General features: G+C 36.7%; 1 protein-coding gene across 2 annotated transcripts; it reads left to right on the top strand.

The window, feature by feature from the left end:
- Positions 1 to 11,494: 11,494 nt before the first annotated feature.
- On the top strand, positions 11,495 to 18,006 carry LOC147391347 (histone-lysine N-methyltransferase, H3 lysine-9 specific SUVH5-like). 2 transcript variants are annotated; one of them, XM_086458490.1, is made up of 3 exons: positions 11,495 to 11,648; positions 11,953 to 15,061; positions 17,708 to 18,006. In XM_086458490.1, the coding sequence occupies exon 2, from the start codon at positions 13,327 to 13,329 to the stop codon at positions 15,058 to 15,060; it is 1,734 nt and encodes a 577-aa protein (XP_086314616.1). In that variant the 5' UTR covers positions 11,495 to 11,648; positions 11,953 to 13,326; the 3' UTR covers position 15,061; positions 17,708 to 18,006. The 2 variants fall into 2 exon arrangements, with proteins under 2 accessions (XP_086314616.1, XP_086314615.1); XM_086458489.1 differs by lacking the exon at positions 17,708 to 18,006 and having other exon boundaries at positions 11,953 to 15,191.
- The last annotated feature ends 5,554 nt before the right edge of the window (positions 18,007 to 23,560 follow it).

Raw genomic sequence — 23,560 nt, 5'->3', positions numbered from 1 at the left:
GGTACAACGGGGCAGGATCTCGCTTAGGCACCGGTTTTGACAAAAAAGTGCAATTGATATACTTGGATTATCTTTTATATATCTATGGGTACGAGTCAAGAGTTGTAGCTTTCATAAATGGTTTGGCATCCTACGAGGGGACCGACCACGTACTAGTACTATGTTGGCAATTGGGACATGTGACTGTGTGGCTTACAATAGGTCAAAGGCTCAGGTCACTCCAATCTGAGTACATCGATATACCTTTCAGAGTCACTTGATCAGACGGTACTGATGCCCCAGTTTGATATACCCTAAGGTATGTGACTGGAGTTGTGATTTTCATGAATGACGTCGCATCTCCGAAAAGACTGGGCCACGCACTAGTGCCACGTTGGCTATATGGGACGTGTAAGTGTGCAAAACAGTAAACGTGCATGTGGTGTGGGCAAAACAGGGCGGAGTGTGCCCGGGGCCTTTTTCAAACACATGGGTCCATGGGCCAGATCAACCCAATCAAACCATCAACATATGGATATCGAATAAATATTGATCAAAAATACAGAAATATCCAAAATATCCCATTCGAAATCAAAACATGTATATATCCATTAAGATCATGGTATTTTAAATAATCAATCAATGAACATACCATAGAATAATTGATCAGATCCAATATTGAAACATGCATTAAAAAAATTCTTTTTTTTTTTTTTTGGAATTTTAGGAATTTTCTGCATTTTTGAATTTAGGACTCAACAAATTACTCAATGGGACCTTAGGTTATTAACCCATTAAGATTTCAAAATTACTAAGGGTAATTAGGCCACGTGGTTCGTCATGTCCAATCCAATGTCACAACCTTATAGATTTTGATGGAAAAATTTGGATCCTAAAATAAAATTCACATTAATTTTTTTTTAACTTTGATCCAAGGTTTTTGAAAATGAGCGATTACGAAATCCCAAATCTACAATTAAAATTCAAAATAAATATTGAAATTTTTTTTTTTTTGAAAGTTCTTTGGCTTCCACAAGCCTATGACATTAGATGGTGATTTTGAGTGGCACACGGTGAACTCACCTTCCTTTAGTAAGTAGGAAAACTTACTAGGTTAGTGAGGTTGGCTTAGCTTGAGGGCCATCCACATTTGAAGTCACACAACTTTTCTTGGTAATTGAGGAAAGTGGTTTTGTCATTTATCCAAATTTGGAGCGAGACCCACATTGAATAATGTAAAGACTTGAGCTGCCGAGAAACATAGCCTCTTTTTTTCAAAAAAACAAGATGCAAGTCAAAATTGTGGGTCTCTTCCAAAGTTTGTTTGATAAAACAATCTTTAAAATCTTTTTCTATTCAAATTTTAGTACAAATCCAACTCAACACAATCTACCAAAACAGTAAAACAACATTAAAATCGTGGCCAAGCATTCCTTCTACTCCCTACATACCCATCCCAGTGTGCAATTTTGATAACAACATATAAATACCTGCATTCTAGGAAACCAATTCAAAGGGCCCCTTGAGGAGACAGTTTACCTATCTCGACATTTCCCTGTTCTGTACAAGCACTATGCAAAGCCCCCACATATAAATACTGCTAATATCACTAACTCCAAAGGGTATCTCAGTCACTCACTTGCACGCTTTCTCCAACTCACCTCCCCTATAAAGCAAATAAACCACACAACTAAATGCCCCGGGTCGGATCCGACCCAAAGTCATGAACCATGGACTCAAAATAATGAAGACCCAAGTGCACATTGCCAGTGTATCCACACGCTCAAAAACAAATTGAGTAATACAGCCAACCAGGGCTGGAGTCACTGCAACCAGGGCTGGCAGCCCAAGTATTGGCCAAGTTACAAATATAATTAATAGGGGGACGAACACCTTAAAGCCCACGATGAAGAAGGCAGAACATAGGTATTTATTCAAGCCTGTTATGAGACCCGCACCAATCGCAACAAGGACTCAAATCGTGCTCTATTAACAGTGTCTTTTGGGTAAGCAAAATGAGTAGAATCGAAATAGAATCGCTGGCTGAGTTCACTCTTTGGAATGTTTCTCTTCTGATTTTATTTTATTTAAAAAAAAATCTGTGGGATAACAAATTCGGGGTGAACCTATTCAAGAAGTCATTCAATCGCTTCTCCAACAGACCAGAAACCGAGTGCGAAGCACAATCATGAAGGCATGATGCAGATTGGAATTAATGAAATCCCTGCGAGAACATGGCCGAGTTTGTCCCCTTTTTGACAGTGAATGTGAGTACGGGTTACAGCTTTGAGTTGATAACATGATCGAATCTGTAGACACCTTTGACTTTGGATAGGACGATATGCTCGATGGCTTGGGCTTGACTCATTTTAACAGGAGAAGAAAGGGGTTATGGCAAGAGAGAGAGAGAGAGAGAGAGAGAAGGGAGAGAGGGGCGTCCTTTCCTCTTTGCTGCCTTTCTTTCTCTTTTGAGAAGGAGTTAGAAAAAGAAAAATTTTAAAAATGCTACCAGCACCCCACCCAATATATTAGGTGTTTTACACTCGAAAGTGGATTCTTACTAGGGGCACACCATCCCTAAAACTCATGAAAACAGTTCTTACTAACAGAACCAAAAAAAACCAATTTTTTTTGTTTTTTCTCTTATTGCCAAAGAGCAACACGACTATATATATATATAAACCTACCAACTAATCAAACATTTACTTAAAAAATTCTCTCTTTTTTTTTTAAATAAATAAAAAAAATGTTGCTGAAACATAGATCACACCCACCTAAATTTTTTTTCTAATAATAAAAAAAACTACACACGTTTCTTAAGGAACAAATAAAAAAAAAACAAAATTCATTGTCCAACCATTGTCATCCCTTTCAATCTCACATTATTTAGAGTCATTCCGAATAGCCCTTGATCAAACCATAGAAAATAATATGTTGAATCACGGTACTCTATGTAGAACCGAATGATTGATGAACGAACCAACAAGAATAATAAGTAAAGCCGATAAACAAACAATAAAAAAGAACTAACTAACAAATTAATAAAAAAAAAACTAGGTCATTGCCAATGTTTCCATACTTGGGGCTTTTCAAGTTTGATCCTCAAGAGTCCCTAGCGGAGTCGCCACTGAATGCGCCCTCGATCCGTGGGGTGTGCGGATCCGCTTTTGACCTTTGAGGTTTGGGAGTCGCCACCTAGTTATTACGATCTAGGAACCGAATACTGACTATAAACGAATAAAAAACTAATCTACTAAAGGAAAGCTGAATCTGGGGATCACATTACGGGATTGGAAGGTGTTAGGCACCAACCCCGCCCGGCCAATGCCGGTCTCTACTTATCCCAAATAAGATTACATTGCTAAGAAAAACCTAGATAAAAAAATAAAGAAAATTTTACCTTCGATGCGCAAAGATTATATTCCCTCAGATCTGATAAAACTGCTCCTTGTACCGTACTCTTCACTTCGTTCTGTCTCCAGATCTGATTTATGATCTCCGAGGCAGGTTTCTCTTTCTTGGATTTGGATTCTTAGAATTTGTTATGGATTTTGGGTGTTTTTGAAGGACTTCTAAGTGTTTTTCAAGCTAAAATCGATGTATTGGTGTTAGGTAAGGAGTTGGGACTTCAAAATTAGGGTTTATGGGAGGCTAGGGAGGCTTTTTGACCTACTTCTTATAGGATTTATGATTTGATACGAAAATAGGGTGTGAAGGCTCCTATTTATAAAGTTTTTTAGAAGAATTAGGGTTTTATTAGGATTTCTTTTAGGGTTTTAATTAGAGTTTTGACTTTAGTCTTATGAGATTGACTTAGTGTTTAGGATTTTAATTTTAGGGTTTTGACTTTAGTCTTATGAGATTGACTTGATTAGTTTATATTAGAATTTTGACTTTAGTCTTATGAGATTGACTTTGATAGTTTGACTTTTGTCTTTCTTGGTTGACCTTTAATATCTTGACTTTAGTCTTTCTTGGTTGACCTTTAATATCTGATTTTAGTCTTACTTGATTGACCTTAATTTTTAGAGAACCCCCTTTTATTATATCTTTAATTCTTTGGGCCCCTAGATGGAGGGGTCCCTAAAATAATTTTTCCTGACAACCATCAACAATTTTGCTTGAAAGCCTGATTGATCGATTTTTTTGTTCAAAATTTTAAATTAATTTTATTAATCTTTCACTTTACATTATTTAATGGTTTATTTATTAATTTCAAAATTTTTAATTATTAAAATTATAAAATTATCGTTTTACCCTCGGAGAGGATTTTTTACGTTTTAAGTCGTTTTTCAATGTTCCAAGATGTTTTGGAATCAGTTTTTCATAAGGAATTCAATGGGAATGTTGGTTTTTGTCATTTATAAAAATTTTTGCATGAAATGGTCGTGAACTTTATGAGAGGCATTTTCGTAATTTTGTCGAATTTTGTGAAAATTGACAAAATGATTTATTTGATTTCGATTTGTTATTTTATGTGTTTGAATGAGTTCTCTTAATCGTAACGTAGGCTCTAGGGTTGTTTTGATGTTAAGGGTATTTTGATAATTTGGTCATTTTTAGTGATTTTTATCGTGAAGCTTCTTTTTGGTCTGCAAGATGATGATTTCTATGTTTCTGGGGTCGTATTTTCCTAGTGTAGCGTGGTTTCTAAAGTTTTGTCAGTTCGAGATACCTCATCCGGATTTCTGAAACATATCTGGTAACAAAATAAAGCATTGGAATAAACATCCATCATTGGGAACCGTTGCGATTGGGTTGACGAGTTGATTAATCAGGCGAATGCAAAAATGGGGTGCCTACAGTTGTCAAAAATGAAAACGGATTTTTGTAAATGAAGGCCCTTGACAACATGAGAAGAGCCATGTAATTTTGTAACATAATTCAAAGTAATGCAAAAGATATCACGCGAATATTTAAAACATTCTCGTCGTGATGAAAATTTGTTTATTTTTTTCCCAGTTCGTTTGAAGGAGTTACTAGGGCCATAAGTAGTCATTTTGGCATGTTAAAAGCATGAAGAATCCAAAAATAAAATATGAGAAAAAAATTTCAGGCACTTTTTTATTTTCATTGTAGCACCGTGCCTAGACCTCAGCGGCACACAGTAGCACCGTTAGAACGCTGGATTTTTGCAAATTTTTCCATTTTTTCTTCGTTTTTCGCTCGTTTTCGATTCTAATAACCCACCCACGAATTAAGTATTTAAACTATGATAAAACACATCAAACATAACTATTTCTAGCATGAATTTGAAATAAATTAAGCGACATTCTATAAATTTAAAATATACAAAAGTTTCGAAAGATCCCTAAATGCAATTTTCCAAAATCTACGGTTATTAATAAGAATCTGTAGATACCCCATTTTTGCATCCGCCTGATTAATCAACTCGTTAATCCGATCGCAATGATTCCCAATGATGGATGTTTATTCCATTGCTTTATTTTGTTATCAGAAATGTTTCAAAAATTCGGATGAGGTATCTCGAACTGACAAAACCTTAGAAACCACGCTACGCTAGGAAAATACGACTCTAGAAATATAGAAATCATCATCTTGCAGACCCAAAAAGAAGCTTCACGATAAAAATCACTAAAAATTGATTAAATTACCAAAATACCCCTAACATCAAAACAACCCTAGAGCCTACGTTACGATTAGAAAAACCCTTTCGAATACATAAAACAATAAATCGAAACTAAATAAATCGTTTCACCAATTTTAACAAAATTCGACAAAATTATGAAAATGCCCCTCATAAAGTTCATGACCATTTCATACAAAAAATTTCATAAATGACACAAACTAATATTTTCATTGAATTCCTTACGAAAAATCGATTCTAAAACATCTTAGAACATTAAAAATCGACTTAAAACGTGAAAAGTCCTCTCCGGGGGTAAAATGGTAATTTCACAATTTTCATAATTAAAATTTTTGAAATTAATAAATAAAACATTAAATAATTAAAGTGAAACATTAATTAATTTAAAATTTTGAACTAAAAAAATCGATTAATCAGACTCTCATGGAAAATTGTTGAGAGTTCGTGAGATATTTCTTTAAGGACCCCTCCATTTGGGGGTCCAAAGAATTAAAGATATAATATAGGGGGGTGTTCCAAAAATTTAAAGTCAATCAAGCAAGACTAAAGTCAATGTATTAAAGTCAATCAAGTAAGACTAAAATCAAAATTGAAATCAATTAAGCAAGACTAAAGTCAAGATATTAAAAGTCAATCAATTAAGACTAAAGTCAAAATATTAAAAGTTAATCAAATAAGACCAAAAGTCAAAACCCTAATAGAGTTCTAATTAAATAATAACCCTATTTAATAGAGTTCTAACTAAAATACAACTCAACCTAAAATAATTCTAATTAAAACACAACTCTACCTAAAACAATTCTAACTAAAACACAACTCTAACTAAAAGAATTCTAATTAAACACTAATTCTATCTAAATCAACCCTTAAAAAAATCTATAAATAGGGGTCCTCACACCCTATTTTCGTATCAAATCATAAACCCTAAGAGAAGTAGGTCTAAAAGTCCCCCTAGCCTCCCATAAACCCTAGTTTTGGAGTCCCAACTCCTTACCTAACATCCCTCCTTCGATTTTAGCCTAAAAAACACCTAAAAGCCCTTCGAAAACACCCCAAAACCCATAACAAACTTGAAGAATTCAGATAAAAAAAGGAGATACCTTGCCTCGGAGATCAGAAATCCAAATCCGGAGACAGAACGAAGCAAGGAATACGGTACAAGGAGCAGTTTTTGTCGGATCTAAGGGAACAAGGTCTTTGCTATCGGAAAGGTATATATATATATATATATATATATATATATATATATATATATATATTTTATTATCTAAGTTTTTTAGCAATGTAACTTATTTGGGAAGTTAGTAGAGACCGGCTTTGGCCGGACGAGATTAGTGCCTAACACCTTCTAACCCCGTAACATGATCCCCGAATTTAGTTTTTTCTGTTCTAGATTAGTTCTTTATCTATTTAGAGTCATTGATCGGTTCCTAGACCGTAATAACTAGGTGACGACTCCCAAACCTCAAGGGTCAAAAGTGGATCCCCGCACCCCGTGGATCGAGGGCACTTTCAGAATCGAGAGTCCCTTATTCTTGTGGTTGTTGGACACGATAAGCTAGCTTGGAAATGAAGGAGTGGCGGTCCGGAACATCAAATTTGGTGGAACTTGAATGTAACATGATCCCCGAATTCAGTTTTTTCTGTTCTAGATTAGTTCTTTATCTATTTAGAGTCATTGATCGGTTCCTAGACCGTAATAACTAGGTGACGACTCCCAAACCTCAAGGGTCAAAAGTGGATCCCCGCACCCCGCGGATCGAGGGCACTTTCAGAATTGAGAGTCCATTATTCTTGTGGTTGTTGGACACGATAAGCTAGCTTGGAAATGAAGGAGTGGCGGTCCAGAACATCAAATTTGGTGGAACTTGAATGCCAAACAAATCGGTTTGGTTGCAAAACCCTCGATGGAAGTGTTCTTCCCCTTTCTAATGACAAACAACGACTCTCCTACGATTTGGATGAGGCTTTAAGTAGTTATAAATAAACCCACTTGCTGATTTTTGTGGGAGACCAAGAGAACGAAAAGGAAATAGAGGTTAGATGGGGTGAGCACGTGGAACTCGACAACGCCAACGACTTTGCCTTCTTCGTTGAGGTCCAACTCAGACATGATTAGGATAGATCTTGATGGGAATGGTTGAAACCCTAGATTTGGAGAATGGACTGATCTTTTATGAGTTAGAGAGTAGAAAAGTAAATAAAAGAAATGAGTTGATTCTTTTTATAATAAAAGCTAAGGGCATTTTTGTATTTTTCCTTCGTTTACATTTTCGACAAAATTTTGACCATTCAAACTCGGAAATTGATATATGAGTACTCCATTCTGAATAATTTTTCATTGCGGACCTCATGATATGGTTAAATTTTTTTGATTCTTCCTCTATCAAAAATTCATTGTTTTGGGTCCCACTTAACGTGAAATTCGAGAATTTTATAACTTTTTCATCCGAACTCGAATTCGAACTTCCTTACAGGCTAAAATATATATTTCAATCATTTTGAACCTAATGGCGGAGTTGGTTTTCGTTAGAAATGATCGGAACCATATCCGAGTGTTTTATTCTAATTTTCTTTTTCGGTATTTTTCTCAAAATATCACCCTTTGACTTCTTCGAGATACGAGTTGAAAATCCGGGGTGTTACATTAGGTCTTTTAGCAATGTAATCTTTTTTGGGAAAAAGTAGAAATCGACATTTGTCGGACGGGATCAGTGCATAACACCTTCTGATCTTGTAACATGATCCCCAGACCCTTTCTTTTTGTAGATTAGTACCTTTTTTTCCGATTTATAGTCAATATTTGGTTCCTAGACCATAATAACTAGGTGGCGACTCTCAACACCTAAAAAAAAACGGATCCACAACTCACGAATCGAGGGTGCTTTAAATTGTTTAAAATTTTTATTTTCCTAAAGTTCATAAAATTTTGTCCTCTACATCCTTATGGCAATGGCATAGGACCATGTTTTTGGATGTGACAAGGTGAGTTCAACAACCTGGGTAAGATTTGAAATCTTACTAAGTTATTAAGGCTAGACTTACTATAAAATAAATAATAAATAATAAATAATAATAAAAAAAAACCTATAGACCTAATTTAAATGAAATAGTACAAAATAATTTTTCACGTGTTTTTTTACGATGTGATCAAACAATAGAAAAAGATTTGTCTGTACATCATTTGCAAGGTAAATATTTCCCCTGCAATTAAACATGCCCTAAGTAATTTTGGTATGAGGTTACACAACTCAAAAAAGATAGATTTTCTCCGAGAAAAATTAGAGGGTTTTGAGTCTAGGATGAAGATATGGACATTTAGGCCATTTTTCTATTAGTCTCTTGTACAAAAGTAATGTCAAGGGGCATGTCATAAATTTGGAAGCATGGGGTACCTTTAGTATTGACCCAAATGTGAATGGGCATGTCTATATCACTCCAAAAGGAATCATCTAAAAACACAACCCCAACCATTGAAACAAAAATGTCAACAATCAATTTTTTTCCTATTGATACATCATACACGATATTTTCTCAAGATAAATTTTTAATCTTGATGGTTAGATTTTGTATTTACAGGATTGAAATTACTTGTTTTTGTATTAATTATTTTTAATGACTCCTTCAGTTCTAAACGTTTAGGAAGTAGATTGATAGGTAAGGCATGAAATGATGTTCTCTGATTGTAGTAGTTGTATGTGTCTGGATGTTGATGGACTTCTTTGAACAAGTAATTACCTTAACATGAGGGCAAGTAAAGGTCAAACCACAAGGATAAGGAGTGGACTTCTAGTGCAATCAAAAAGTAATTAAACCAAGATTAAAACTGTTTGTTTGATGAGTCAAGAAAATAATATAGAAATTAAAGTGTTTGAAATTAAAATAGAATAAAGAAAAACTCATTAGAGAAATGAATCCCCTTAGAGCAGTTCAATTACTTTTTATCTAATTTCAATCCTCTTTTTAACTAAATCCAAAGAATATGCTAATGTATCTTGAGTTGGAACATAAACTTTGACGCCAAGCAATGAGATTTCAAACCTAGGATTCCTTCACTCAAAATGTGTGAATCCATACTGCCCAATATCTATTTTAAGCTTAAACCATCTTGAACCTTATCTAAGTATGATATATCTAAGTTTAGCATTAAAGGTGCAAGGTTTAATCTAAGTATTTGATCCATTTGAAGTTGGATGAACCTTGAAGATAATCCAATAAATAATTAAGCACAAATAGAGGAAAATTAAATTAAACTAAAACATAATTAAAACTTGCTCTAGGCATCTCCACCTCTCCAATGGACGGAAACTAGCTTATGGTCATTGCACGAACAAGAGAAAGGTAGAAGATAAAGAACTTGCATTCATAGATGTGAAATTGAATCACACACACACATACACACAAACACACACACACACACACACACACACACACACTCTCTCTCTCTCTCTCTCTCCTTTCACAATTTAGGAATTACATGGGAAAATGGATAATAAAACCTAATCTAATTGGGGAAGAAGACCTAAAGGAGACGAGAGAAGAATGAACAATTTACAATGGACCAAGGGTCCTATTTATAAAGGAAATTCGAGTTTTGGAACCATATCACATGTGTAGACATCATCAATTAGGTCATTCTTATGTGTGAGGATTGGCCATGCAAATTAAAGTTGATAAATCACCGATCAATAGCGGTGTAGTGAAATTGTCATGGAATTTGTTGATTTTTGGTCTAGATTTTTATGTTGGCCTTCTAGTTGTACTGTTTTGTTTGAATTGGTCACTTGTGTTCAATTTTGATCTTCTGATTCTTGCCCTGTATAATTGAACACACGATGATCAGATTTTCTGAAATTAAATAAATTCATGCAATTATGCCTATTTAATATGATAAAATATGTAAAGCAACTACATAAGTGGAATGCATGATTATTTGCTAATTATGGTACAATTAAGCTAAGAAATCTGATAAATGCTTTGATAATGTGGGTTAAATGTAGATTCTCAAGCACTGTCAAATGGGTTAGACTCAGGTTAGATCTAAGTGTATCCATTGTTAGATCTAGATAAAAAAATCCATAACCAAACATGGATCCAAATTCAATTCAGATCATACCCACTAAGACCATATCCTAACTCATTGGGCCAAGTCAAGTTGAATTGTATTCACATTAGAAACATCCCTCGAACCAGGTCAGGTCAGGTAAAGTCGAATCAAGGGACATAAATCATATCCAACCCTTTTTTTTTTTTTTTTTTTTTTTAAATTTTGATCTACTCCAAAGATTTAAATCTACTAAATTCGATTTTGGAACACTTGGATTTCAAGTCTAACCCATTTTATGCCCTATGGTAGATACTCAATCATACAACCTTATTCTTATATCAACTGATTAAATTAAAAATATATATATTTTGTATAAAAGACTACAAAAATACTCTTAACTTGGCCAAAATTTCTAAACTTGACCAATCTTTAAAAACATATATCGATTCATCTCAAATTATCGGCCACTTCCAAGACTACAATAACTCGCCCCAAATTATGTCAGTCTCGGATGAGCTCTTAAACCCTACTACATCCATGGTTTTAAAACTAGTTTTGGCTTCTCGTTTGTGAACGAGACCGAGTCATCTCGAGCAAGTTTTCTGATATGATTGAGTTGTCTTGTTCAACAATGAGAAAAATGAATGTAGGGTTTTAAATCTCATCTGATACTATTGACTTGTTTGTATGTCTCATCCATGTACGATACCACGATGACTCGGGCAATACATCTCAGTCTCTGACGAGTTTTGAAGCTATGGCTACATCCCCCACCTGGAAAATGAGAATGACCCACCAAATGATTCAAATGTGCCAACTGTTAAAAAAAAAAAAAAAAAAAATGAACACACCGGTTCAGAGTATCTTTCTCCTCTGTCTGTGTCGACAAAACTTTTCCCCAAAATTTATTACCTCCTCTTCTCTTTCATCTCTCTCACAGATCATCCAACTAACTTGGATGAACAACCATAGAACGAAAATGGAGTAAACTTCGAATTTCTTCCCTAAAACAAGGTGAAATTTCTCTAGAACTTACGGTTTTTGTTTCTTCTCTTCAATCATCAACACTTTGATTCTCCCTTGAAATCCTAGTTTGAATAATCGAACACCATTTCTGTATCCTTTTGTTTAGATTTCCTTTTAAGTCACAGATCTGTATAAAATCGAAATTAAATATTAGTTTTGATGTTAATTTCGTTTTTCTCACTGGTTATTGTATCCTGATTATTATTTTAATCGCAAAATTTTGTTGCTGATTAATTTAATTCCAACTTTTTTTACTGATTTTGTTTTGTTTTTTTTTTTTTTTCAATTTTAGATTTCTTGTGTTGTATTTTTCTGTGGGAATTGAAATGTTGGAAGGATTAAACCTCTCTAGTTCATCAACAAAGGGAGTTTTAATTAACTGTGATAATGGTATCTCCGAAGAGGCGTCGAAAACCTTAAGCTTTGAAAGTAATGGTAGGGGTATTTCTTTGGAGGGTGTTGTTAAGTATAAACGGCGAAAGGTCTCCATGAATCGAGATTTCCCGAAAGGATGTGGAAGATATGCCCTAAGGATCAAGGTGAAACCAACTGAAGATGGTGTCAACATTGGTTCGGTGAAGAACTCAAAAGTTAGGAAAGATGGTTCACTTAACGAACTCAGCTCTGTTAAAAAGTCGGGAAGCTCGGTTGAGCCCAGAACTCTTGAAATTGGTAAATATTCAGATGAGATTGAATCAGTCAATTCGAATCAGGCGGAATCGTTTGAAACAACGAAAAATGTTGTACCCATGGCGATGAAAATTTCAAATGTTTCTGAGTTGTGTCAAGTTAACTATCAGAGGACTTTTGATCCATCAGAATTGGTCGATCCATTTGAAACTATCAGTGAGAGCAAATTACCCAGTTTGCAGAATTCTTTGATATTTGAGATGACAAATTCATTGGAGGTTTTAAATGAGGCCGAAGTGTTTGAACCACCAGAAAATGTGGTACCCATTGCGGTGGAGGAAAATACAAATGGACTTGAGTCCATGAATTTATTGAGAAATGTTTCTCTGCCTGAAGACGAAGATTTACCGAATAGTTCACCATTGCAGTCTGCAATACCGTCGAAGGTTAGCATGCATTCGAAATACCATCCTCGGAGAAGGATCTCAGCTTGCCGGGATGCTCCTCAAGGTTGTGGGAGAAATGCTCCACGAATTAGTAAGGAAGAATGTCTGAAGATCGTTGGTCGTTCCAAAGTTAAGGGAGATATTGAACAAATAAGAGAGGAAGTTCGGGATGGAGAGTGCAAAATGAAAGGCAATATGACAAAAGAAACTCGAGATAGAGTTCTTGCAAAAGTTGAAGCGGTTATTAAAGGAGAAAAGATTGAGCAGATTCATATCGGAGAAGCTTCAAAGAGTAAATTGGGGAAGGAATCTGTGAAACTTGATAAGAACATGAGTTTTAAAAGAAAGTTTCTTCGGGAGCGTGAAGATGAAAGAAATCCTATAAACCAATCTCAAGGAAAAGAATCTGACAATTTTGTAATTGTGCATGGTTTGATGGCTGCACCAAATTGCCCATGGAGGGAGGGTAAACGGGCTTTCACGTCTCCTATTGGAAAAGAACATGAACTTGTAGAGCAGGAAAATTCTACAAATGTTTCCGAGAAAAACGAGCAGCAGAAAATTCACAAGGAAAATCTACAAAGAAGAAAATGTCTTATGAAGATTTGGACCTTCTCAGGGATTCGTACGATTCTCCAGGACATGATAAAGGAGATGGAAATTATCAATTGGTCCAAAGATCACAAGACTTGGATCTCATCTTGATTCCGTTTGGTCTTCACACTTCGGTTGATAAAGATGACGATAATGAAGCTGTTGCTACCCGGAATCAAGTCAGAGAAACTCTGCGTTTGTTCCAAGGAATCTGTAGAAAGCTCTTACGTGGTGAGGAATCAAAGACGAAAGCACAAGGAAAAGGGTCCGGACGGATTGATCTAATGTCTGCAAGGATACTCAAGGAGAAACACAAATGGGTGAACACTGGGAAGCCGATCTTGGGATCTGTCCCTGGGGTTGAAGTTGGTGATGAGTTTAAATACCGGGTTGAGCTTGCTATTATTGGTCTTCATCATCCTTTTCAAGGTGGTATAGATTACGTAAGAAGAAATGGTACAATTCTTGCTACAAGTATTGTGGCTTCGGGTGGTTATGCCGATGAAATGGATAGTTCTGATGTCATTTTATACTCTGGGCAAGGAGGCAATCCATCAGGCAAATATAAGAAAGCTGAAGATCAAAAGCTTGAACGAGGAAACCTCGCATTGAAGAATAGTATGGATGAAAGAACTCCCGTTAGGGTTATCCATGGATTTAAGGAATCAAAGGGTTCTGATTCTGTTGACACAAGGGAAAAGATAGTTGTGACATACACCTATGATGGGCTGTACTTGGTGGAGAAGTACTGGCAAGAAAAAGGGTGCCATGGTACTAATGTTTTTATGTTCAAATTGAGAAGAATTCCAGGGCAACCAGAGCTTGCTCTAAAAGAAGTGAAGAAGTCGAAAAAGTCAAGAGTACGTGAAGGTCTTTGTGTAGACGATATTTCTCAAGGGAAAGAAAAGATGCCCATTTGTGCTGTGAACAAGATAGATGATGAGAAACCCCCTCCATTTGTATACATAACCAATATGATATACCCTTCGTGGTACAACCCCATTCCCCCAAGGGGTTGCGAATGCACTGATGGATGCTTGGACTCTGTGAAGTGTGTATGTGTAGTTAAGAATGGTGGGGCAATCCCATTCAACCATAATGGGGCTATTGTTGAAGCGAAGCCTCTTGTTTACGAGTGCGGTCCTTCTTGTAGGTGCCCTCCTTCTTGCCATAACAGAGTAAGCCAACATGGTATCAAATTTCAGTTAGAGATCTTCAAAACTGAATCAAGAGGTTGGGGTGTCAGATCCTTAACTTCCATCTCATCTGGAAGTTTTATCTGCGAGTACACGGGGGAGCTGCTACATGATAAGGAAGCTGAGCAAAGGACTGGTAATGATGAGTATCTATTCGATATTGGCCATAATTATAATGACCATGATCTATGGGATGGACTCGCAACTCTAATCCCCCGTGACTTGCGATCGAATTCTTCTCGCGAAACTGTTGAAGATGGTGGTTTCACTATTGATGCAGCACAATATGGGAGCATAGGGAGATTCATAAATCATAGTTGTTCACCTAACCTTTATGCTCAAAATGTCCTTTACGATCACGATGACAAGAGAATGCCCCACATAATGCTCTTTGCCGCCGAGAACATCCCTCCCTTACAAGAGCTAACATACCATTACAATTATATGTTAGATCAAGTTCATGATTCTGATGGAAATATCAAGAAGAAGGATTGCTATTGTGGTTCTCTTGAATGCACTGGCAGGATGTATTAAGGTAAATTGTATTAGAGTTAGCGGAGTTTTGCCTACTATGATATGTGATGCTCTAAAATAGCTATCCATGCTAACATTCTGATATAAGGTTTGTCAAATAGAAGCTGAAGAACCTTCACTTGTTGTTCAAATATTTCAAATATATTTTGGTAAGTAGTTCAGAATGAGTAGAACCAAGACTGAATATTTGAAGTGTAACTTGAGTATGACACCCATGTAGAGGAATATCTAGTAAAATTGATGCTCAAGAAACACTCTAAAGCAACAATTTTTGTTATTTCAGTTATATTATACATATGGAGATGGAAGAGGAATATAATTTATCTTTGATGGTTAGAATGATTGTGCTTCTACCCATTAAAAAAATAAAAAAGTAAAAATTGGAGGTATGCTTTTAGAGACTCTGTGCTGAACGCATCCCAGTCAAATTAAAAGGAAAATTTTATGAGACGGCAGTAAGACCAGCTATGCTCCATGACAATGCGGAGATGGATGAGTGGGAAGACTTTGAAAGACAAAATTAGAAAGAACACATTTGTGAACATGAAAATAGTAGACCGACTTTACAGTTTTACCTTAGCACTTTTGCTTTTTTTAAAATGGAAACTCCTCAACATGGCATTTACACTGTTGGACTTGTATGAAAAAAAAGGGTCACATGATACAATCAAAATGTGTCACCTTTTGATATGATAAAATGAAATATCTTTTAGGAAAAACAATGTAAAACTTCATGTGAAGTACCACAACCTAAAATAAAAACTCTTGGATACTTAAAAACTATTTTTATGACTTCCAGTCAGTTTTCTAATATTTCCATATAAATTTGATTCTTATACATGCTTTATGTCTTAACTTATCGAACGACATGCATATTTTATTGTTTTGTCTTCTTACATTCAATTATGCTTTCTTTAATTTGTAAGGGATTAATAGGTTCTTATGCAAGCATGATCTCTAAAATACTTTATCGATTGTATTCTTCCAATTTTCATTTTTAATATTTTGTACAACTGTATTGCCTGTGTTCGAATTTTCAAGAATTGGCATACCAAACACCTATCGACACCTTGACACTTGGCATCTGTGCCACATGTCTAGGTAACACCACTAGGCATTGAAATGAGAAAGTCCATTGAGATGATTTGGTCTTGTATATTGGGGATTGATTACAACCACAATTAGAAGGGAGCCAGACCTATTAAAACGTTGATTGTGGTATTGAGAATGTATATGATCACACTTGCAATATTATTTGTCATTGCTCTAGGTAGAATTGAATGGTGCAACACAATCCACTCTGTCAACTCCAAATTTTTGAGATAAGGCTTCAGTGATGATGATGAATTAGAAAGCCCCCCAAATTTTTTGGACATTACCATTTGCACACAATTTTTTTGTTTGTCCAATTTCGTCGAAGGAGTTTCAACTTATCCTATTTCAAATGAGTTTGAAATCTTTGACTTATCCATTGGAACCACTATTGTTTGTCTCTTCACAGAGTTGATTCACTTTCATGAATGCACCTCTCAAGTGACAATATTTGTAGTGTTGATTGGAGCTATTTGGATGTGCCTTTGTTCTATGATATGCATCATGATTTAGGCATTATTTGTTTATAGATGATGTAACTATGAATTTTAGATTATCAATTTTCTTTGAAACTCTAATTCTTACCAAAGAAAAAAATAGGTAAATAAATAAATTCTAAAATGGAAGAAAAACAATTCTTCGTCACACAGGTGATCAAAATAAGTTGATTAAAGATGGGTCAATATTTTTTATAGAGTTTAAAATATGTCAAACTACAATTGTAAAAATAGTGAAAGGAAGATAAGAGAACATTCTAAAGTTTAAGGTCTATACCTAATTGTCAAAATGAAGTTTAAGATTTATACCCCCACCATGGAACGGATATATTGAGGATGATGTGCAAGGGCATGTTCATCAATATTTTGAAATCCAGGGCTTCTAGAGGTGGAGGTGAATGTGATGTGATAGAAGTTTGTTGAACTGGAACTCAGCTTCTAGCTAGGAAATATTTTGAAAGAAGTTGTAGAAATCTCCAATAAACTTGATCAACATGGAGTGCATGTTTGTTTTGGTGGTGAAAAGGAAGGATATGCAAGAGGAAGATTTATGAAAGTGCTGTTTTCTTGTTCACCTAAGATTACATTGAGATTGTCGTGTCCCTGAAAAGGAGAAGGAACTAGGGTGGTTGACATTAATTTCACTTTTTAAGGTGAGATAAATGCAACCAAGAGGGTGTAGTTAGACATTTTTTTTTTGTTCTTTCTATCCAAGGCTTCTAACAAGAAATCCCCTTAATGAAAGGGTACAAGATTGGGTGCAGATTGTTGAGTTAATTAAAAGAATTCGAATGGAATATATAGCCAGGATGTGGTGCTTTTGGTAAGTAGGCATGAATGATGATATGTAAAGTTAATTCAAAGGATATGCCCTTGCAATATGTTGGATGGAACAAGGTCCTTCATGGAAAACTATAATATGAATGACTTACGATTAAAAGAAATCATCCAATCAGCATAAGGTGTAGATTGTGAGGATAAATTTACAATTTGTAAGTTTTCTTACCAAACCATTAAATTGTTCTGTAACATTCTTACCCGATTGTTGCCTTTTTCAGGGTTGGCTTTGGGGAGGATAATTGGTAGTGGTTGAGAAGCAGATGGTTTCTATGTCTTGGACTCTTCTTCATTACCCTCTATAACTTTTCAATTTATTAGTCAACATCAATTTAGTAGTTTAATTAAGTTATGACATGTTTGCGTATGCCATTTGTCTTTTCCATTTTTGAAAGTTTTATTACTTGAGTTGTTCAAGTCCGTGTACATCTTGAGTCTTCAATGTGAAGTTTGTCAACTTTCCAAGCATTGTAGAACTTCATTTTAACTAAGTAATAAAAGATCTGATTTTTTTTTTCAATACTGTGCATTCTAATGTTTGGGGATCCTCTCCTAATGTGTCTGACAGAGGCTTTCGATACTTTATCTCCTTTGTTAATAATTATAGCCAAATGTAATGGACAGTTCTCATTTGTACTAGAGATGAGGTGCCTATAAGAATAAATATGTTCCACAAGATGGTCCAAACTTCTTGAGTTCAAGCCCCTTCGTTGGCCACCCATAAGGATTTATCCTTGCTTACTTGGTATGTGTGGTTTGTGGGGTATTGCATGTACTCGGGGGATTTGGGGGAGATATGGTGCTCTAAGAGGCCAGTTGCGTCGCCCCTACTAGTCAGGCCTATGAGTCTGAAATCCCCGTCATAAAAAAAGTAGATAGTCCATACTCAATTTGACAAAACAATAAAAATATTTTGGTTTGATAATGCTCGGGAATATTTCGAAGGTGGATTAAAATAGTATTTGGTAGAACATGGAATTTTCCATTAGAGTTCGCGTGCATGGACCTCTCAACAAAATGGAGCTAGCTAATTAAAAGAATCGTTATCTTCTGAAAGTTGTGTGTAGTTTACGGTTATACATGCATGTTCCAAAATAATTTTGGGCTGATGCTTTACTCACAACAATATATCTAATTAGTCGGATGCTATCCCGAGTCCTCTAATTTTGATCCCTGTTGCAGTTATTGACTCGTAGTCATTCTCCATTTCAATTACCTTTACGTGTCTTTATTTCCTCCACATTCCTGGTTGGTTTCAATTGAACAAAATTGGACGTCAAAACAATTCGGGGGGTTTTCTTGGGATAATCCTTAACCCAAAAAGGGTATATGTTACATTTTTTGAGTCTAATTTTTTCATTCCTCCCTCTTTTCTTCAAGGGAGCATAATATGGAAGAGAGTCAGTCTTCGCTTGTATTTGTTTCTTTGTCATCTTCAGTTCCAATTGTGTCTTCTCCCTTTTCTTTGATGTCGCCAAGAGAGATGGTTAATAAAGGGAAAGAACTTAAGGTTTACTCTTGGCGACTTTAGGAAGTCCAACAAGAGGCTCTCGCAGATTACACTAACCAGTTGGAATTTGAGGAGCTAGGTACTTGTGTTTCTATTCCCAATGTTTCTGACACTTGTGATCTTAATTCCTTACGCAAAGGAACACGTTCCTACACAACACATACTATTTCTAATTATTTATCATATTCTTCATTATCTCATACCTATCGTGCATTTGTTTCTTCCATCTCTTTTGTTCCTATTCCTTAGTGTTTTGCAAAGGCCCTTTAGGTACAAAAATGGAAATCAACAATTCAAGAAGAAATGACTGGTCTAGAAAAAAATAGTACTTGGAGATGATAGCTTTACCAAGAGGAAAAAACCAATGGGATATGAAATACAGAGCCGATGATACAATTGAAAGGTACAAGGCGAGATTAGTAGCAAAAGGTGTACTCAGACCCAGGGTATCAACTCCAATGAATACAATTCGGATTTTATTATCATTGGCGACAAATCTATCCTAGTATCTTCATCAGTTAAACATAAAAAATGCTTTCTTGAATGGAAAACTAGAAAAGGATGGGTATATGCATCCTCCTCTAGGATATTGTTTTAATTAGAGTGAGGAAAAAATTTGTATATTGAGGAAATCGATGTATGGGTTGAAACAATCTCCTAGAGTATGGATTAACTGTTTCAGTAAAGGAGTTAAGCAAGTAGGATAATCTTAGTGCCATGTTGATCACACTCTCTTTGTAAAGAGAGACCAAAAGTTCATCATTGTTCTTATATTTTACGTTGATGATGTCGTGTTGACATGAAATTTTCCCTATGAAACACAAAAATTGAGGGTGTTTCTTGCTTCAAAATTTGAGATTAAGGATTTGAGAGATCTCGAATACTTCCAGAGTATTGAGGTTGCTCGGTCAAAGAAGGGTATATTTATTTCTTAGTGCAAGTATGTGTTGGATCTATTACAGGACAAGGGGATACTTGAATCAAGCCAACAAACACTTTTATTCATCCTAATCATGAACTTGATGCTAGTGACGGGGACTTATTGTCAGATGTTGGCCAGTTTCAGAAACTTGTAGTGCATTTCTTATACATATCCTTAACTCGACCTAATATTACTTATGTTGTACCAATGTATGCATTGTACTATAATTCATCATCATGAAGTTGCAGATCCGGTTTTTGGAAGGGAATTCTATTTGGTAATCATGACTCTTAATATATAAGTGTCGGAATGGGGATTATTTGGGATTAAGAATCTTGAGGTGATGATTGCGGCTTTGAAGGAAAAAGTGTATTTGTTAGTTTAGGGAACACTCAAAGAAACTACTTGTCATTGGATGAGAGTCATCTCGTATATAAGAGATTGATGCGGTCTAATTATTTTACGATTGCAGTGTTTTGAAAGACATCTTGTATTTTATTTGGAATTTTCTAGAGGATTGAATTCAAGGTGGGAGAGGTGATGGAATCCAGTTTTGGGAGGTTCGGTTGTGATGAATTCCATATTTTTTTTGCCCTTTTCAAATAGGAAAAATCATCTAGCGTAGGATTTCTTATCTTGATTATGGATTGGTGAGGAACATGTCATTGGATTTTGGTAACAGGAGGAACTCAAATGATCTGATTATAATACGTGGTAAAGTATATCCTTAACACTTGTTATTAACACCAAGTAAAGCTCGTATGATGTTTTAGCCAAAAATTTAAAACTTTTGCAATCTGAAAAATAGTGTCTCTAGGTCTTTCGAGGTAAAAGCATTTAGTGATTCTTTGCTTGACTAATTGATTGTCTTGAGCCTATCGTAGAATTTCCTGTTATGGCTCACATTGATCAAACAGATCTTAAGGCGAGCAAGAGAACCAACCTACTTTGGGCTCAGTAGCTATTGACGCAAATTAGAGCAGATCTACAATGAAACCTGGAACGTCAGTCAGAAGAGATCCAGGAACTCAGGAGGGAAAACGAGTGTCTGAGGTAGTAGAGAGGAGAGGAATCGAAGAACCAGGGAGGAGCTGATAGAGATGGAGGTAAGCATTTCAGAAATCACGATCCCGAGGGAAGGAATGAAGGAAATTGAGCAAGCACGAAACAATACATGTCGCTGAATCCCCTCACCCTAGGGGAAGTAGAAGATTTACTGAGGCGAAGGGAGGAAGATGCTGTCAAAGGAGGTCAAGTCGATTAGCTTGCCTGATTAGTTATTATAGACTTAAGGGCTTCCCCGTTCACTGCAACAATTTAGAACGCGGAGCCGCCAAGGAAGTTCTACTTGTCGAAGTTTGATTCCTTCGATGAAATAAAAGATCCAGTGGAGCACATTATGCACTACAGGAACTTGATGATTTTACACTAGGGCGATGATGCGCTGATCTGCAAGATGTTTCCGTCTACCCTTAGGTCGGGGGCCCTCTTCTGGCTCCAAGGTCTTCTATTAGGGTTGACCAGAAATTTCCTACAGTTAAAAGAGCTCTTTGTGGCCCAATACATCCACAATAGGTGGAGGAAAGTCAAGGTCAACGTTTTGTTTTATCTACGACAAGAGGAAAATGAGAGTATATGAGCTTTCACAGCTTGGTTCTAATCACAACTACTTTCGATCGAAAATTCGGACGAGAACATGGTAGTTCAGGCGTGCATCAACACGGTCATACCAAGTACCAGACTACATGAAGAGCTGATCACAAATCTTCTAGAAAGAATGGAGGACCTTTACGTGGTAACTAAGAAGTTCATTACCTTGGAAGAAACCCTGAAGAGTAGATCTTGGGAAACAGTGTTTACGATGAACACTGTGGTCCCAACTAGTACGAGTCTTGGGGGCAAGAAAAAGGGAGTGGATAAGGGGTCGGACAGAAAAAAGGGCGAAGGAAATATTGAATTGGGGTTCCTAGAATTCGAGGAGAGTCTTTATGGCGAAGGAAATACTGACTTCGATACCCGAGCCACTATTGAAGCATATCAAAGATGATCCGAGCTTCTGGCAAGTCCCACCGAACCATAGGGGTCGACCCAGGGATGCCTTACTGCGAGTATCACAAAGCGGAGGACCACCCGATAGACAACTGTTGGAGATTGAAGCATGTCATTCAGGACATGATCTAGGAAATACGTGGCATCCGCGACAGAAGACCCGAAGAGACAGGATTTGCCAACTCCACCCTCGTGAGACCTTTTAGTTCGAGAGGATAAAGGTTAGAGAGTGGTGAACATGATCGTCGCTGAATTAGGATCTAACAGAGTGCCTAGGGTCTCACACCGCTCTAAGGATAGGAAGTTGTAGCATAAACGAGAATCAAGTCACAGAAGAAGTAGTAGTGGCTCGGGTATCGAAGTTAGTATGAGGGAGCAGGGTGATGGTTTTCATGCCCGAAGACTTGAAAGGGGTGTCCAGCCCCCATAATGACGTTCTTGTCGTTACCTTGGAGGTAGGCACTATAGATCTAAGAAGGATTCTCATTCACGCTGGAAGAACATTGGACATCTTGTTCTTGTCGGCTGCCGAGCGCATGGGTGTGCACGAGGGCTTAAAACGATTAGATGTCAGCATCTACGTGTTTAACGGAAGCCTAGTGGCACCCACAGGAGAGATCAAGCCCTGAGGTCATCATGACCAGGTTCGTTGTAGTTAATGCAAACTCGGCATACAATGCCATTCTGGGAAGAAGGTGGATCCATTCTATGCAAGCCATGCCCTTCATGTTCCATCAGGTCATGCGTTTCCTGACCTGCCAGGGTCCAATAGAGATAAGAAGGGATCAAGTAGCAGCTCAATAGTATTTCTCCAGTGCGATAGAGGGATGGAAGAAGGAATATCAAGAAAAAATTGAGGAAGTGAAGGCTAGCCCTTCCGGCACAAGGGATTAATAGCAATTATAAGGCGCACTATTGCCAGGTCGAGTATCAGTAATGAAACGGGTAGTGGAGGTAGATTTAGGAGAAGAAGGCATACACCGAACCTTCATAGGGTTGGATATGGGAAAAGAGGAATTAGATAAGATGATTGAGTTTTTGAAGGAAAACAAATATGTTTTTGCTTGGTCACTAAAAGATATGCCCGGCGTAGACCCTCAAGTAACGAGCCATCAACTGCATGCGGATCTCGGGTTCCGACCCGTTCAGTAGAAGCCTCAGAGACTAGCGCTAAGGCTAAAGCAAGCAGTTAATGAAGAAGTAGCCAAGTTATTTAAGGTCGGATTTATATAAGAGGTACAATTTCCAACATGAATCGCAAACATAGTGGCGGTATCGAAAAAGGATGGTCGGCATGGTCAGCATTGATTTCACCAACCTCAACCGAGCATGCCCAAAAGGCGGATTCCCTCTCCCGATGATCAATCAGCTGGTTGATGCTACGACATGGCATGAAAGGGTCTCTTTCATGGATGGGTATTCAGGGTATAACCAGAACTCACTGGCTCTCGAAGACCAAGAGAAGATCGACTTCATCACCAATCAAGGCCTTTTCTACTACACAGTGATGCCATTCGGAGTAAAGAATGTAGGGGCCACGAACCAGAGGTTGGTTACAAAGATGTTTGAAGACAAGTTCGGGGATACTATGGA

The sequence above is a fragment of the Akebia trifoliata genome, chromosome 11, assembly GCF_017979445.1.
Source record: "Akebia trifoliata isolate Shusen 1 chromosome 11, ASM1797944v1, whole genome shotgun sequence".
Classification (NCBI taxonomy): Eukaryota; Viridiplantae; Streptophyta; class Magnoliopsida; order Ranunculales; family Lardizabalaceae; genus Akebia; species Akebia trifoliata.
Note: the sequence above shows the minus strand (reverse complement) of the source record. Positions and strands in the feature narration are given on the sequence as shown.